The sequence below is a fragment of the Trichosurus vulpecula genome, chromosome 2, assembly GCF_011100635.1.
Source record: "Trichosurus vulpecula isolate mTriVul1 chromosome 2, mTriVul1.pri, whole genome shotgun sequence".
NCBI lineage: Eukaryota > Metazoa > Chordata > Mammalia > Diprotodontia > Phalangeridae > Trichosurus > Trichosurus vulpecula.
Window position 1 is genome coordinate 111,103,485 of NC_050574.1, and position 14,997 is coordinate 111,118,481.

General features: G+C 39.4%; 1 protein-coding gene across 2 annotated transcripts in view; it reads right to left on the minus strand.

Moving 5' to 3' along the window:
• ANKRD42 (ankyrin repeat domain 42) overlaps positions 1-14,997 on the minus strand; it is a 72,496-nt gene that overhangs the window by 43,990 nt on the left and 13,509 nt on the right. For both annotated transcript variants that reach the window (XM_036747140.1, XM_036747139.1), the window contains exons 3-4: positions 13,781-13,888; positions 187-306 (exon numbers count right to left, since the gene is read on the minus strand). In XM_036747140.1, coding sequence (XP_036603035.1) covers positions 187-306; positions 13,781-13,888 — 228 coding nt within the window. The remainder of the gene's footprint in view (positions 1-186; positions 307-13,780; positions 13,889-14,997) is intronic.

Below are 14,997 nucleotides of genomic sequence, written 5' to 3' on the forward strand. Positions count from 1 at the left end.
ATCTCTTAACCTCTCTAAGCTTCTGTTTCCTTATCTGTAAAATGGATATAATAATCCTACTTGCAGTACCCCCTTCATAGAGGTGTTCTGAGGAAAGCACTTAGTAAACTCTATTGCAATATGAAAAGCTGAACTATCATTATTATTACTAAATTACATATTCCAAAATTAATATGAATTCCTTACCACTCCGCTTCTGAGCATAACTTGTAATGTGTAAGAATGTCCATGTGTTGCAGCAAGGTGTGATGGAGTGCATCCACGATCATCCTGAGCAGAAAGGTTTGCTCCATTCATTATGAGAGCCTAAAAATACACAAAACAGAATCTTTGATTACAAGATTTAGTCAATATTGATACTATCTTTTTGTTTCCTAAAAGTACTAATGGATATTATTCATAAAGAATATTGGCATTATTACAGATACTGTTTGAAAGCTAGCACATGGGGGAGCCAAGATGGTGAAATGGAGGCAGCAACCTAGCCAAACCCTCCCAATGTTCCTCTCCAAACAACCTTAAAATGACACGTTAAATTGAATTCTGGCACAGTGTAGCCATGAAAAGGTCAGAGTGAAACATTTTTCCATCCCAAGACAACTTGGGAGGTTAGAAGGAGGGGTCTGACACCACGGTAAGGGCCAGCCCACAGTGGTAGGCCCTTGGAGGAGGCTGTGACAGCAGCAGCAATAGTAGCTTTGGGAACTCTCAGCCAAAAGATGTTTAGGGCAGAGAGGAGCACTAGCACTTGCAGCTATAGGGGAGCAGAGGCCCTTCCTGAGTAAAGATTAGAACACAGACCAGGAGAGCAGTGATCACACCTCTCCCCAGATCATACCATTCCTGGATGCACCAAAAACTTACAGACCCCCCCATAGCTAGCTCTGAGAACAGCAGTGTGAAAAAGCCTGAAACAGGACAGTGTCATGTGCTTCCTCCCCCCAGGTAAGCAGAGACCAACTTTAACATAAAGTTCAAAGTCAAGAAACAAGCTTATAACAACAAAAAAATCTGACTATAAACAGCCACTGTGGTGATAGGGAAGACCAAGCACAAACCCAGAAGAAGACAACAACATTAAAGCAGCTACAACCTCAAAAGAAAAAATTGTGCATTGGATACAAGCCCTAGAAGAGTTTAAAAAAAAGGCAGTAATAGTAGTAGAGGAAAATTTGGGAAAAGAAATGAGTGATGCAAGAAAATTATGAGAAGAGATCAGGGTAAAAGAGGCACAAAAAGATACTAAAGTAATAACACCTTAAAAGACAGAATTGGCCAAATGGTTAAAAAAGCACAAAAATTCACTGAAGTACTCCTTACAAAGTAGAACTGGCCACATAGAAAAACAGGTACAAAAGCTCACCGAAAAAAACAATTTCTTAAAAATTAGAAGTGGGCAAGTGGACAGCCATGGGACATCAAGGAAGATGGAAGAAGGTGGAAGGGAGAAAAAAAATGGGGAAAATTGTCTCACATAAAAGAGGCACAAAAAGAAAGAGCTTTTACAATGAAGAGGGAATGGGGAGGTGGTATGCTAGGTAATGCTTGACTCTCACTCTCAGCAGAATTGGTTCAAAGAGGGAAGAACATATATACAAATTTAGTCAGATATAGAAATCTATATTACCCAACAGGGAAACAAGTGGGGAAGGGGATAAAGTAGGGATGGAAGAGTGATAAAAGGGAAGGCAGATTAGGGGAGGCAGTAGTTAGAAGCTAAACAGACTTTTGAGGAGGGACAGAGTAAAAAGTGAGATGGATAAACAGAAAAAATAGGAAAATACAGCTAGTATTCATAATTGTGAATGTGAATGGGATGAAAACGCCAATAAAACAGAAGCAGATAGAAAAATGGATTAGAAACTAGAATCCAATAAGTTGTTTACAAAAAACACTTTAGTAAAAGCAGGGACTTACTTGAGCTCTCCCCTTAAACCCCTCCAAATACTGTAAAAAATGACTCTAAACAAATTACAGAGCTACAGAACTCACAAAATGACAGTGAAACAAATCTCCAGCCCAAGACAACCTGGAAAGACTACAGGAAGAGTATATCGCACCAAGCTAGGGGAAGAGAGCAGTCTGGCATGGGCCGCACCAGAACAGACAGGGCTGGGGCAGGCCTCAGAGGACTGAATCACTGGCAACTGTGGCAGTTTCCAGACTTATCAACCCACAAACGCAAAAGATAGCATAGAAGATCTGTGGGAAAGCTCTGTGGAACCTGGGTGGGGGAGGTGGGAAGTGGGGGGCGGGGAGAAATGGCGGTAGCAGCAGCAACAGCAGCAGCTATCTCCAGAGCTCTGGGCCCACAGACAGTGGGGGATTAAGCAGCTGACACAAAACCCCTGAAGCCTGGGATAATATACACACTCCCATCCCCACCCCCACCCCCACTGGAAGCAGAGTCCTATCTTGAAAAAGAGTTTAAAAGTCAAGTATTTGGCTGGGAAGATGAGCAGACAGTGTTAAAAAAAACTCAGACTACAGAATCTTACTTTAGTGATAAAGATCAAAACATACAACCAGAAGAAGACAACAAAGTCAAAACTCCTACATCAAAAAACTCCAAGAAAAATAGAAATTGGTTACAGGCCATGGAAGAGCTCAAAAATGATTTGGAAAATCAAGTAAGAGAAGTACAGGAAAAACTGGGAAGAGAAATGAGAGTGATGCAAGAAAATCATGAAAAACAAGTCAACAGTTTGCTAAAGGAGACCAAAAAAAAAATACTGAAGAAAATAACACCTTAGAAAACAGACTAAGCCAAATGGCAAAAGAGGTCCAAAAAGTCAATGAGGAGAAGAATGCCTTAAAAAGCAGAAGTAGCCAAATGGAAAGGGAGACCAAAGGCTCACTGAAGAAAATAATTCCTTTACAATTAGAATGGAGCAAATGGAAGCTAATGATTTTGTGAAAAATCAAGAAATTATAAAACAGAACCAAAAGAATGAAAAAATAGAAGACAATATGAAATATCTCACTGGAAAAAATCACTGACCTGGAAAATAGATCTAGGAGAGATAATTTAAAAATTATTGGACTACCTGAAAGCCATGATCAAAAAAAGAACCTAGACATCATCTTTCAAGAAATTATCAAGGAAAACTGCTCTGATATTCTAGAACGAGAGGGTAAAATAGAAACTGAAAGAATCCACCAATCACCTCTTGAAAGACATCCCAAAAGGAAAACTCCTAGGAATATTGTTGCCAAATTCCAGAGTTCCCTGGTCAAGGAGAACATACTGCAAGCAGCCAGAAAGAAACAATTCAAGTACTGTGGAAATGCAATCAGGATAACACAAGATCTAGCAGCTTCTACATTAAGGAATTGAAGGGCTTAGAATATAATATTCTGGAGGTCAGAGGGGCTAGGATTAAAACCAAGAATCACCTACCCAGCAAAACTGAGTATCATGCTCCAAGGCAAAATATGGATTTTCAATAAAATAGAGGACTTTCAAGCTTTCTCAGTGAAAAGACTTGAGCTGAATAGAAAATGTGATATTCAAACACAAGAATCAAGAGAAGCATGAAAAGGTAATCAAAAAAAAAAACAAGAAAAAGAAATTGCAAGGGACTTACTAAAGTTGAACAGTTTTGTTTACATTCCTACATGGAAAGATGATGTGTATGATTCATGAGACCTCAGTATTAGGGTAGTTGAAGGGAATATGCATATATATATATATATGTTTATGTATATATATGTATATGTTAGTGTGTATGTACGTATATATGTATGTGTATATATGTAGAGAGAGAGAGAGCGGGCACAGGGTGAGTTGAAGATGAAGGGAAGATATCTAAAAGAAATAAAATCAAATTAAGGGATGAGAGAGGAATATATTGAGAGATGGAGATAGGGAGAGAGAGAATGAGGTAAATTATCTCACATAAAAGTGGCAAGAAAAAGCAGTTCTGTAGGAAGAGAAGAGAAAGCAGGTGAGGGGGAATGAGTGAATCTTGCTCTCATCAGATTTGACCTGAGGACATATTACCATACACACTCAATTGGGTATCTTACCCCACAGGAAAGAAGGAGGAAGAAGATAAAAAAGGGGGGATGACAGAAGGAAGGGCAGATGGGGGAGGAGGTAATCAAAAACAAACATTTTCAAAAAGGGACAGGGTCAAGGGAGAAAATTGGATAAAGGGGGATAGGTTAGGAAGGAGCAAAATATAGTTAGTCTTTCACAACATGAGTATTGTGGAAGGGTTATACGTAATGATACACATGTGGCCTATGTTGAATTGCTTGACTTCTTAGGGAGGGTGGGGGGGAAGGGAAGAGAGGAGAGAGTGTGGAACTCAAAGTTTTAAAAACAGATGTTCAAAAACAAAAATAAAAACAAAAGTTTTTGCATGCAACGAGAAAATAAGATACACAGGCAATGGGGCATAGAAATTTATCTTGCCCTACAAGAAAGGAAGGGAAAAGGTGATGGGAGGGGAGTGGGGTGACAGAAGGGAGGGCTGAATGGGGAACAGGGCAACCAGAATATATGCCATCTTGGAGTGGGGGAGAGGGTAGAAATGGGGAGAAAATCTGTAATTCAAACTCTTGTGAAAATCAATGCTGAAAACTAAATATATTAAATAAATTAAATTTTAAAAAAAATAGACTAACTCAAATGGCAAAAGAGCTCCAAAAAGCCAATGAGGATAACAATGCCTTGAAAGGCAGAATTAGCCAAATGGAAAAGGAGGTCCAAAAGACCACTGAAGAAAATACTACCTTAAAAATTAGATTGGAGCAAGTGGAAGCTAGTGACTTTATGGGAAATCAAGATATTATAAAACAGAACCAAAGGAATGAAAAAATGGAAGACAATGTGAAATATCTCATTGGAAAAACCACTGACCTGGAAAATATATCCAGGAGAGATAATTTTAAAATTACTGGACTACCTGAAAGCCATGATCAAAAAAAGAGCCTAGATATCATCTTTCAAGAAATTATCAAGGAGAACTAGCCTGATATTCTAGAGCCACAGGGAAAAATAGAAATTGAAAGAATCCATCGATCACCTCCTCAAATAGATCCCAAAAAGAAATCTCCCAGGAATATTGTTGCCAAATTCCAGAGCTCCCAGATCAAGGAGAAAATACTGCAAACAGACAGAAAGAAACAATTTGAGTATTGTGGAAACACAATCAGAATAATCCAAGATCTGGCAGCCTCTACATTAAGAGATCGAAGGGCTTGAAATACGATATTCCGGAGGTCAATGGAGCTAGGATTAAAACCAAGAATCACCTACCCAGCAAAACTAAGTATAATGCTCCAAGGCAAAAATATAGATTTTCAATAAAATAGAGGACTTTCAAGCTTTCTCAATGAAAAGACCAGAACTGAATAGAAAATTTGACTTTCAAACACAAGAATCAAGAGAAGCATGAAAAGGTAATCAAGAAACGGAAATTGCAAGGGACTTACTAAAGGTAAACTGTTTTGTTGACATTCCTACATGGAAAGATGATGTGTATGATTCATGAGACCTCATTATTAGGGTAGCTGAAGGGAATATGCATACATATATGTATATGTATATATACGGGTGAATGTGTATGTATGTATATATCTATGTGTATATATATATATATATATATATATATATATATATGTATATATATAGAGAGAGAGAGGGAGAGAGGGAGGGAGAGAGAGAGACACAGGGTGAGTTGAAGATGAAGAGAAGATATCTAAAAGAAATAAAATCAAATTAAGGGATGAGAGAGGAAATATTGAGAGAGGGAGATAAGGAGAGATAGAATGGGGTGGATTATCTCACATAAAGGTGGCAAGAGGAAGCAGTTCTGTGGGAGGAGGGGAGAGGGCGGGTGAGGGGGGAATGAGTGAACCTTGCTCTCATCAGATTTGGCCTAAGGAGGGAATACCATACATAACCAATTGGGAATCTTACCCCACAGGAAAGAAGAGGGAAGAAGATTAAAAAAAAGGGGGGGGATGATGGAGGGGAGGGCTGATGGGGGTGGAGGTAGTCAAAAACAAATACTTTCGAAAGGGGACAGGGTCAAGGGAGAAAATTCAATAAAGGGGGATGGGTTGGGAAGGAGCAAAATATAGTTAGTCTTTCACAACAGTATTGTGGAAGGATTATACATAATGATACACATGCGGCCTATGTTGAATTGCTTGACTTCTTAGGGAGGGTGGGTGGGAATGGAAGAGGGGAGAGAATTTGGAACTCAAAGTTTTAAAAACAGATGTTCAAAAACAAAAAAAAAAAGTTTTTGCATGCAACTAGAAAATAAGATACACAGGCAATGGGGTGTAGAAATTTATCTTGCCCTACAAGAAAGGAAGGGAAAAGGGGGAGGGGAGGGGAGTGGGGTGACAGAGGGGAGGGCTGACTGGGGAACAGAGCAACCAGAATATACGCCATCTTGGAGTGGGGGGGAGGGTAGAAATGGAGAGAAAACTTGTAATTCAAACTCTTGTGAAAATCAATGCTGAAAACTAAATATGTTAAATAAATAAATTTAAAAAAAAAAAGAGCCTAGACATCATCTTTCAAGATATTATCAAGGAGAACTGCCCTGATATTCTAGAGCCAGAGGGTAAAATAGAAATTGAAAGAATCCACCAATCACCTCCTCAAATAGATCCCAAAAAGAAAACTCCTAGGAATATTGTTGCTAAATTCCAGAGCTCCCAGATCAAGGAGAAAATATTGCAAGCAGCCAGAAAGAAGCAATTTGAGTATTGTGGAAACACAATCAGGATAACACAAGATCTAGCAGCTTCTACATTGAGGGATCGAAGGGCTTGGAATATAATATTCCAGAGGTCAACAGAGCTAGGATTAAAACCAAGAATCACCTACCCAGCAAAACTGAGTATCATGCTCCAAGGCAAAATATGGACTTTCAATAAAACAGAGGACGTTCAAGCTTTCTCAGTGAAAAGACCAGAGCTGAATAGAAAATTTGACTTTCAAACACTAGAATCAAGAGAAGCATGAAAAGGTAAACAAGAAAGAGAAATCATAAGGGACTTACAAAAGTGGAACTGTTTTATTTGCATTCCTACATGGAAAGATGATATGTATAATTCATGAGATCTCAGTATTAGGGCAGCTGAAGGGAATATACATACATACATACATACACACACACACACACACACACACATACACACACACACATAGAGGGCACAGGGTGAGTTGAATATGAAGGGATGATATCTAAAAAAATAAAATCAAATTAAGGGATAAGAGAGGAATATATTGAGAGAGGGAGAAAGGGAGAGATAGAATGGGGTAAACTATCTCACATAAAAGTGGCAAGAAAAAAGCAGTCCACTGGAAGGAAAGAGGGGGAAGGGGAGAGGGAATGAGTGAATCTTGCTCTCATCGGATTTGACCTGAGGAGGGAATAACATACACGCTCAATTGGGTATCTTACCCCACAGGAAAGGAGGAAGGGGATAAAAAGGGGGGATGATAGAAGGGAGGGCAGATAGGCGGAGGAGGTAATCAAAAACAAACACTTTCAAAAAGGGACAGGGTCAAGGGATAAAACTGAATAAAGGGGGACAGGATAGCAAGGAGCAAAATATAGTTAGTCTTTCACAACGTGAGTATTGTGGAAGGGTTTTACATAATGATACGCATGTGGTCTATGTTGAATTGCTTGCCTTCTTAGGGAGGGTGGGTGGGGAGGGAAGAAGGGAGAGAATTTGAAACTCAAAGTTTTAAAAACAGATGGTCAAAAAAAAAAAAGTTTTTGCATGCAACTAGGAAATAAGATATACAGGCAATTGGGGCATAGAAATCTATCTTGCCCTACAAGAAAGTAAGGGAAAAGGGGATGGGGGCGGGAGTGGGGTGACAGAAGTGAGGACTGACTGAGGACCAGGGCAACCGGAATATGTGCCATCTTGGAGTGGGGGAAGGGTAGAAATGGGGAGAAAATTTGTTAATTCAAACTCTTGTGGAAATCAATGCTGAAAACAAAAAATACTAAATAAATAAATAAACAAATACATAGACTGGTAAAAATCTTTGTAAATTTACAAAAAAGAACCAAAGATCTTGTAAACCTAATCAAAATAGTTTTAAACTAAAAAAAATGGGGTAAAGAGTAAACTGTTTAGGTATAGTCACAAAGTTAAATATCATAAGATAACATAAGACCACAAAGAAACAAAATAGAAGAGCAGCTAGGACACCCACAAATTCACAGTAGACAACATACAAGGAAGGTACATGTAAAACACATGGCATCAAGTATTAACACATAAATCTCCAGAGTTTAAACAACAAACAAGAGGGCCTAACAATGGCAAATTTGACCTCATACATATCACTGAGACTTGGTTAGATGAAACCCACAGAAAACAGGACAAGTAAAAGTTGTGGGCAGAGATAGCACTGCATATTAAAAAGGTATATTCATGTGAGGAAATTGAAGATCCAGAGGGAAAAAGTATGAGGGTACTTAGGTGAAGGCCAAAGGAGAGAGAAACAGAAGTGCTTTTGTATACTACAAACCATATGGACAGAAAAAGAAAACCAATGAGGAATCTGAGAAACAGATCAAGACTCTGGCATAGTGGTATGACACCATAGTGATGGGGAACTTCAATTAATAAAAATCTGCTGCAGTTCTCTCTCAGCCAAAAGCAAAACAGCTAATAACTTTCCTAATTTGCCTTAGTCCTTCAAAAGATGGAAGAACCAATATAGGAAAATTCTATTCTATTTTACAAAGAGAAAGGAACTGGCTACTTGGGGACTGGGAGTGTGATATGACTGCAACTCTTGGGTAAAGTCACCACTCCATCCTAGAGTTTGTGAGGAAAAAAATCAAGGTATAGTTTAACATATACTTTAGATGTTTTTGTTGATTTTTTAAAAAGTTCTAAGCTTAACAAACACCAAATAAACACCAAAAAGCATTTTCAAATATTCTAGAACAGAGAATATTATACATGAAACTATATCTCTATGTAGAATTTACTTTTCAATATATAACTTTCACAACTGTTCTCATGCACCTCAGATTTGGGGAAACCAAACTAAAATTAGTTAAGAGAAAAAGTAGGAACCAAGAAGTAAAATGATTCAAGGAACATGAGCCCAGGGGGGCATGGGAAATGCTTAACAATGAAATTCTAAATACACAAGGATAATTCCAACTTGGAAGAAAAATGGGAGTTGCCTGAAGAGACTAGTGTGGATGCAAAGGGAGCTGACCAAACTAAATTTTAAAAATAAACGTACAACCTATGGAAGCAAGGGCAGGTAACAGAAGATGGCATAACATTTAGAGTGTCAACAATGCTACAGCTCAGAGTGAGCTGATCCTGACAAGGGAAACTAGTGACAACAAAAAAGGGATTTTTCTTTTCTTCAGCTCTACTGGAAGAAAAAAGAGGACAAAAGAAAGAGTGGGCTTTTGCTTGGGGTGCTGAGGAAAATAAGGTATGACAAAAGAGAGAAAGCAAAGCTGCTCAAATCTTATTTTAATTTTGTTTTCTCTGAAAAAGATGACCATTACAATAGAAATGACAGAACAAAAATGACTAAAAGGCAGCTGATATACAAGATAAGCAAAGGACTAGCAAGAGAAGCCTAGCTACTTTTGAGGAATTCAAGTCACATGGCTCAGATGAACCACATCCTTAAGTTCTGAAAAAAGTGACAGATTTGCCTACTAAGTCCCATCAATGATATCTGAAAGATCACAGAAAAAACGAAGCACAAGCTTGAAGATGGGCAACCACTCTGATTTTCAAAGAAGGAAAGAGTCTGAAAACTATAGGCTAGTGATATTGGTTTTGATTGCTGGGAAATACCATAATGGGTCACGAAAGAGACAGCTGGAGTACATCTAGAAAGGGAAATGATTAAAAGAGCCAGCAAGACATCATGGACATGTCAGGCCAGGTTAACCTCATTTCCTTTTTTTGACAGTATTACTAACTTAGTAGATGCAGTAGCTATAATTTACCTAGATTTTGGCAAAGTTTTTGATACAGTATCTCATACTGTTCTTGTGGAGAAGGTGGAGAGATACGGATTAGACAATATTATAATCAGATGAATTGAGAACTGATTGGATAGCCAGACTGGAAAAGTAATTGTTAATGGTTCAACGTCAGTGTGTAGGCGGTCTCTAGTGGAATACCCCAGGGTTTGGCCCTGTGCTATTTAGTATTTTATCACTGACTTGGATAAAAGTATAGATGGTATTCCTCAGTCCTTTTTGAAGCCACATTGGTTCTCAGGGAGATGATCATCTTCCAGGTGAAGGATCAGCCTATTAAGGAGGACTCTGGTAAGAATCTTGCCAGCCATGACTAAGAGAGAGACACCCCCGACCCCTGATTGTCACAGGACACATATTTCCTTTTCCTTTTTAGAGATAGACAATAAATTCATCTTTGAACTCCTGAAGGATAACCAACCTCCTCTTGCCATATAATCCAAAAAATTTCAGTCAGCTTTTGTATGAGCAGTAGACTACCTTGCCTTGTAAATCTCAGCTGGAACAGAATCAGCACCAGGTGCTTTGCCACAAGAGAGGAGCCTAATGGCATTCAAAACCCCTTCTTCAGTTGCAAGTTCAACTTAAACCTGAGGTACATGGTCAGTGTCTTCAGCATTGATTAATGATGGTCTGTTAAGAACACTATATAAGTGTTCAGTCCATCTCTCCAGGATCACATCCTTAATCGCTAATCAATGTGGCTCCATCTACACTGTGTAGCTGAGAGGCACCAGAAGTCTTTGGCCCATAAATAGCCTTCAGGGCATCATAAAAGCACTTTGGATTGTTACTATCAGCATAAACTGAATTTCATCTCCCTTCTTACTGAGACAAGAATCCTGCATCTCTCTAAACTTTGCTTGCACTTTAGTTTTGATGGAGTTAAATGCTACTTTCTTAGAGACAGATGAACTATCCTACTGGTAAACCTTATGGAATTCTCATTTTTCTTTTAGCTGCTTCTGAATTTCCCCATCATTTTTGTCAAACCACTCTTGATGTTTCCAAGTGTTCTGGTCCAGATGAATAAATGCAATATTGTACACCAAACCTCTGAAAGCTGTCCACTCCTTTTCTGTTCCACTGTTGCCAGTTGTGTGGTGGCTCAGCTTTCCCTCCAAGTTAGGCACAAAGTGTTCACACTTGGAAAAGCACTCTAATCTTTTGACATTAAATCTTCTGGTAGTCATCTTGCCTTGGTGCTGCCACTTTTGCTGAATGTAAATTTTTAGCTTAGAGAAAATAAGTTTATCATAGGTCTAGCACTTTGTCCCACACATTGCTTTCATCCCTCTCATATCTTATCTCTCTCCTTCTTATGACATAGTTATTAAATGAATGCGAATGTTTGCTGCAAGGGTGGATCCATGAAGTTTTCTTGTGTTTAGACAAATGAAAGAGTGTTGATAATGAAGTTATAAGAAACACAAGTCTTCAGTAGTGACTGTTGCTGTTTCCAACTCCATTCCTCCAGAGGACTCCCATACCATGTCTGACAGTTTGTGCCTACGCTGGTATTAAAGTCACCCAGAATTACAAGCTTGTCTTCTTTTGGCACACAGATGATGAGGGTCTCCAGGTCTTCATAAAATTTTTCTTTGACCTCATCAGGATTTGTCATGGTGGGAGCATATGCACTAATGATGATAGAGTGGCACTTTCCTGCAAGTGGCAATTATACTGTCATTTACCATCATTCATTGTTAACCACCTGTCATTCACTCCTTTTGGGAGGCGTTCAAGCTTGCTGACTAGATTAAGTTTTGATTGCAAAACCTATGCCAACTTCACAGTGCTCTCCATCACCGTGGTCACTCCAGAAAAATGTGTATCCAGCTCCAACTTTGGTAAGTTGATCTTCATTTGCTAACCTTGTTTCACTCAGGGATATTACTTGGATACAATACCTGCTGAGTTCTCTTGCAACAAGAGCTGTTCCTTTTTCAGCTATGATGATGATGATAAGAATTATTATTATTATTACTGACAGTACGATGTGGCAGCCAAAAAAGTGAGTAAGATCTTGAAATGCATTTTTAAAAGCATAGCTTTCAGGAACAGGGAGGTTTTGTATACTACACAATGTCCTTGTTAGATCTTATCTGGAGTACTGCATTTCAGTTCTAGCTGCCATTAAGAATAACAATGATATTCCAGCCTCAGACACTTGAAACACTTACTGGCTGTGTGACCTTCGGCAAGTCACTTACCCCCAACTGCCTTGCCCTCCCCCCTCCAAAAAGAAAAGAATGATATGCTGAAGTAACCAGGGGAGGACAACCAAGATAGCAGGCTAGTGAAGGGCCTTGATTTCATGTCATATGAAGATGACTTGAATAAAGTAGATTTCATTATCCTTGAGAAAAGAAGACTCAGGGCAGGGAAAAGGGGTGGGGATGGGGATAACATGGAGAGGGAAATCTTAGCTGTGTTCAAGTATTTGTCATGTGAAGAAGGGATTAGATTGTTTTCATTTGGTCCCAGAGGAGAGAAACAGGGAAACTGGGTAGAAGATGAAAAGAAAATTCCAGTTCGAAATCAGGAAAAACTGGGGGTGGAGCCAAGATGGCAGCTGGAAAGCAGGGACTTGCTTAAGCTGTACCCCAAATCCCTCCAAACACCTGTAAAAAATGGCTCTGAACAAATTCTACAGCTGTGGAACCCATGAAATAGCAGAGGGAAACAGGTCTCCAGCCCAGAAGAGCCTGGATGGTACCCAGGAAGGGTCTATCAAGCGGTGCTGAGAGCGGAGGGCAGCCCAGTGTGGACCATGCCAGGACAGACCAGGCCTGCAATCAGCCAGCTGGAACAGGCCTTGGGGCCATGAAACAGTGAGCTGTGGCAGTTACCAGATTTCTCAACCCACAAACGCCAAAGAGCAGGTTAGGGGGAAACCGTGGGACCGCGTTCAGAGTGGTCCAGCCACCAGCTCTGGGGGTGGAGGAATTGGGGCAGCAGTAGCAGTAGCAGCAGCAGGAAGCTCCTGAGGCTGCTTCCTGAGTCCCCGGCTCACACGGTGGGAGGAATCTAGCAGCAGATCATAACAGGAGAGCAGAAAGTTTTCTAACCTACTCCACCATCTTCCCAGAATCCTCTCAGCTATGAGCATTCTAACAAAAAAATTTAATCACCTAATGAAGCTGTTTTGGCTTTTAAATGTTCTATACTATGAGTCTTTTAAGGTAGTGAGTTCTCTGTCACTGGAGATCTTTAGGCAGAAGTTGGAGGATCACTTATCAAATGTTACATAAAAGTATTAATCCTCTCACATGGGTTGGAATAAATGCCCTCCAAGGGCCCTTCCAGCTCTAAAATTCTGTGATTTTATGAGTCAGGTAATTTCTTTGTCTGTACTACATGTTTAAGAAAATAAGTCCCCTAACATAAATTGAGAAGACCCCGGGGCAGAGGTTAGGCCAGAGTGAAGTGCAAACGCCTCTTCCGAATCAACAAACAACAAGCCCTGGGGGCATCTGGGCTGAGAGGCAACTTCAGCCTCAGAAACCTTTATTTCACAGACAGACAGACACAGAAACTTTTATTTCACAGTGGGGTCTGGCGGCTGAGTAGGAGAAGAATGAAGAACTCTCCACCGTCATGGGATGCCAAGCACAGCTGTGCTGACCAGACATTTCCCAGCTATGGCTCCCAGGAGAAGGAGCTAGCACACACCTGGTGAGTGTAACAACAGAGGAGCACTCAAGTGAGCAGGTTCATTAATATTTTTTTAAATCCATTCAACAAGAATTTCTCTTTACCTGCATACAAGCATCTTGACCCCTGATTGCAGCAATGTGAGCTGCTGTCCAACCTCCTGGGGTTACACTGGTGATGTCAGCCCCATGCCACAGCAACCAATGAAGACACTAAATTAAAGAGAAGGAAAAGGTTAAAATGCAATTATATTACACAGATTATTCTAATGGAACTCAATAACAACATATCAAAGATTCACCACTTGGTACAGTTTTATGGATATGTAAACTGCTTATTACGTGATTCACTAAATCTTTCATGCTGCCCCCAAACCCTTGATTTTCATGTTATTTCAAAACTTCAAAAGATATGTGATTTCATCTGTATGGGTACGCCTCTATAAGAGAGACTGCAATCCTCTACACCTTAGCAAACAGTCTTCAAGAGCTGCCATGGCCAAAAATACTCATCTCGTTGTGGCCAACCCTCTAGTGATAAACCTTTCTGAGCTTTAGCTAAGATGGCAGATGACAAACACAGTTAGCTTACTTAGTCTTACTGGTAAGACTTTTCAACTCATAGAGCCTACCAGAGTATGCATTCCACTGGTATAACTTTCCAGAACTCAGGTTGCCCTTCACAACCCAATGAGGAAATGAAGTTTAACAGAGACCACATTTCAACTCCACAAGCTTATTTAAACACACAAAATATATCACTTGTAGATTTTATTTAGATTCATATAAAATGATATTTACTGCTCTAAATCAGTTGTGTTAAATTTAAATAGAAAAGGGCTACTAAATTACGCATAAGGATCCCTGCAGGCTGCATACTGACTTAGAAAACCGCAGATAAACATTATTTGTTTTATTATATTTTTATTTATTTTGCTTAATATTTCCAAATTACATTTTAATCTGGTTCACCTTCAGTCAGAGTGTTCTGTGAGCTAAACAGTTGTATGACACCTCTGCTCTAAATAATTGTCCCTTATTTTTATAATGAAAGACTATGCATTTCTAGTCACCACACTTGCTATCTTTAGACTCACTGGTTGCTCGTGAAGTCTGTACATTTAAAAAGTATTACTGGAACTAGGAGAAAAATGTATACAAAATAACAGCTTTGAAATACTTAAGAATTCTGATCAACACAACGACCAACATAAAGATTTCAGGTCAAAGCATGCTACCCATCTCCAGACAGAGATGACTGACTCGGTATAAACTGAGATGTATTTTCTTGGACATGGCTAATGTAAGAATTTGGCTAGACT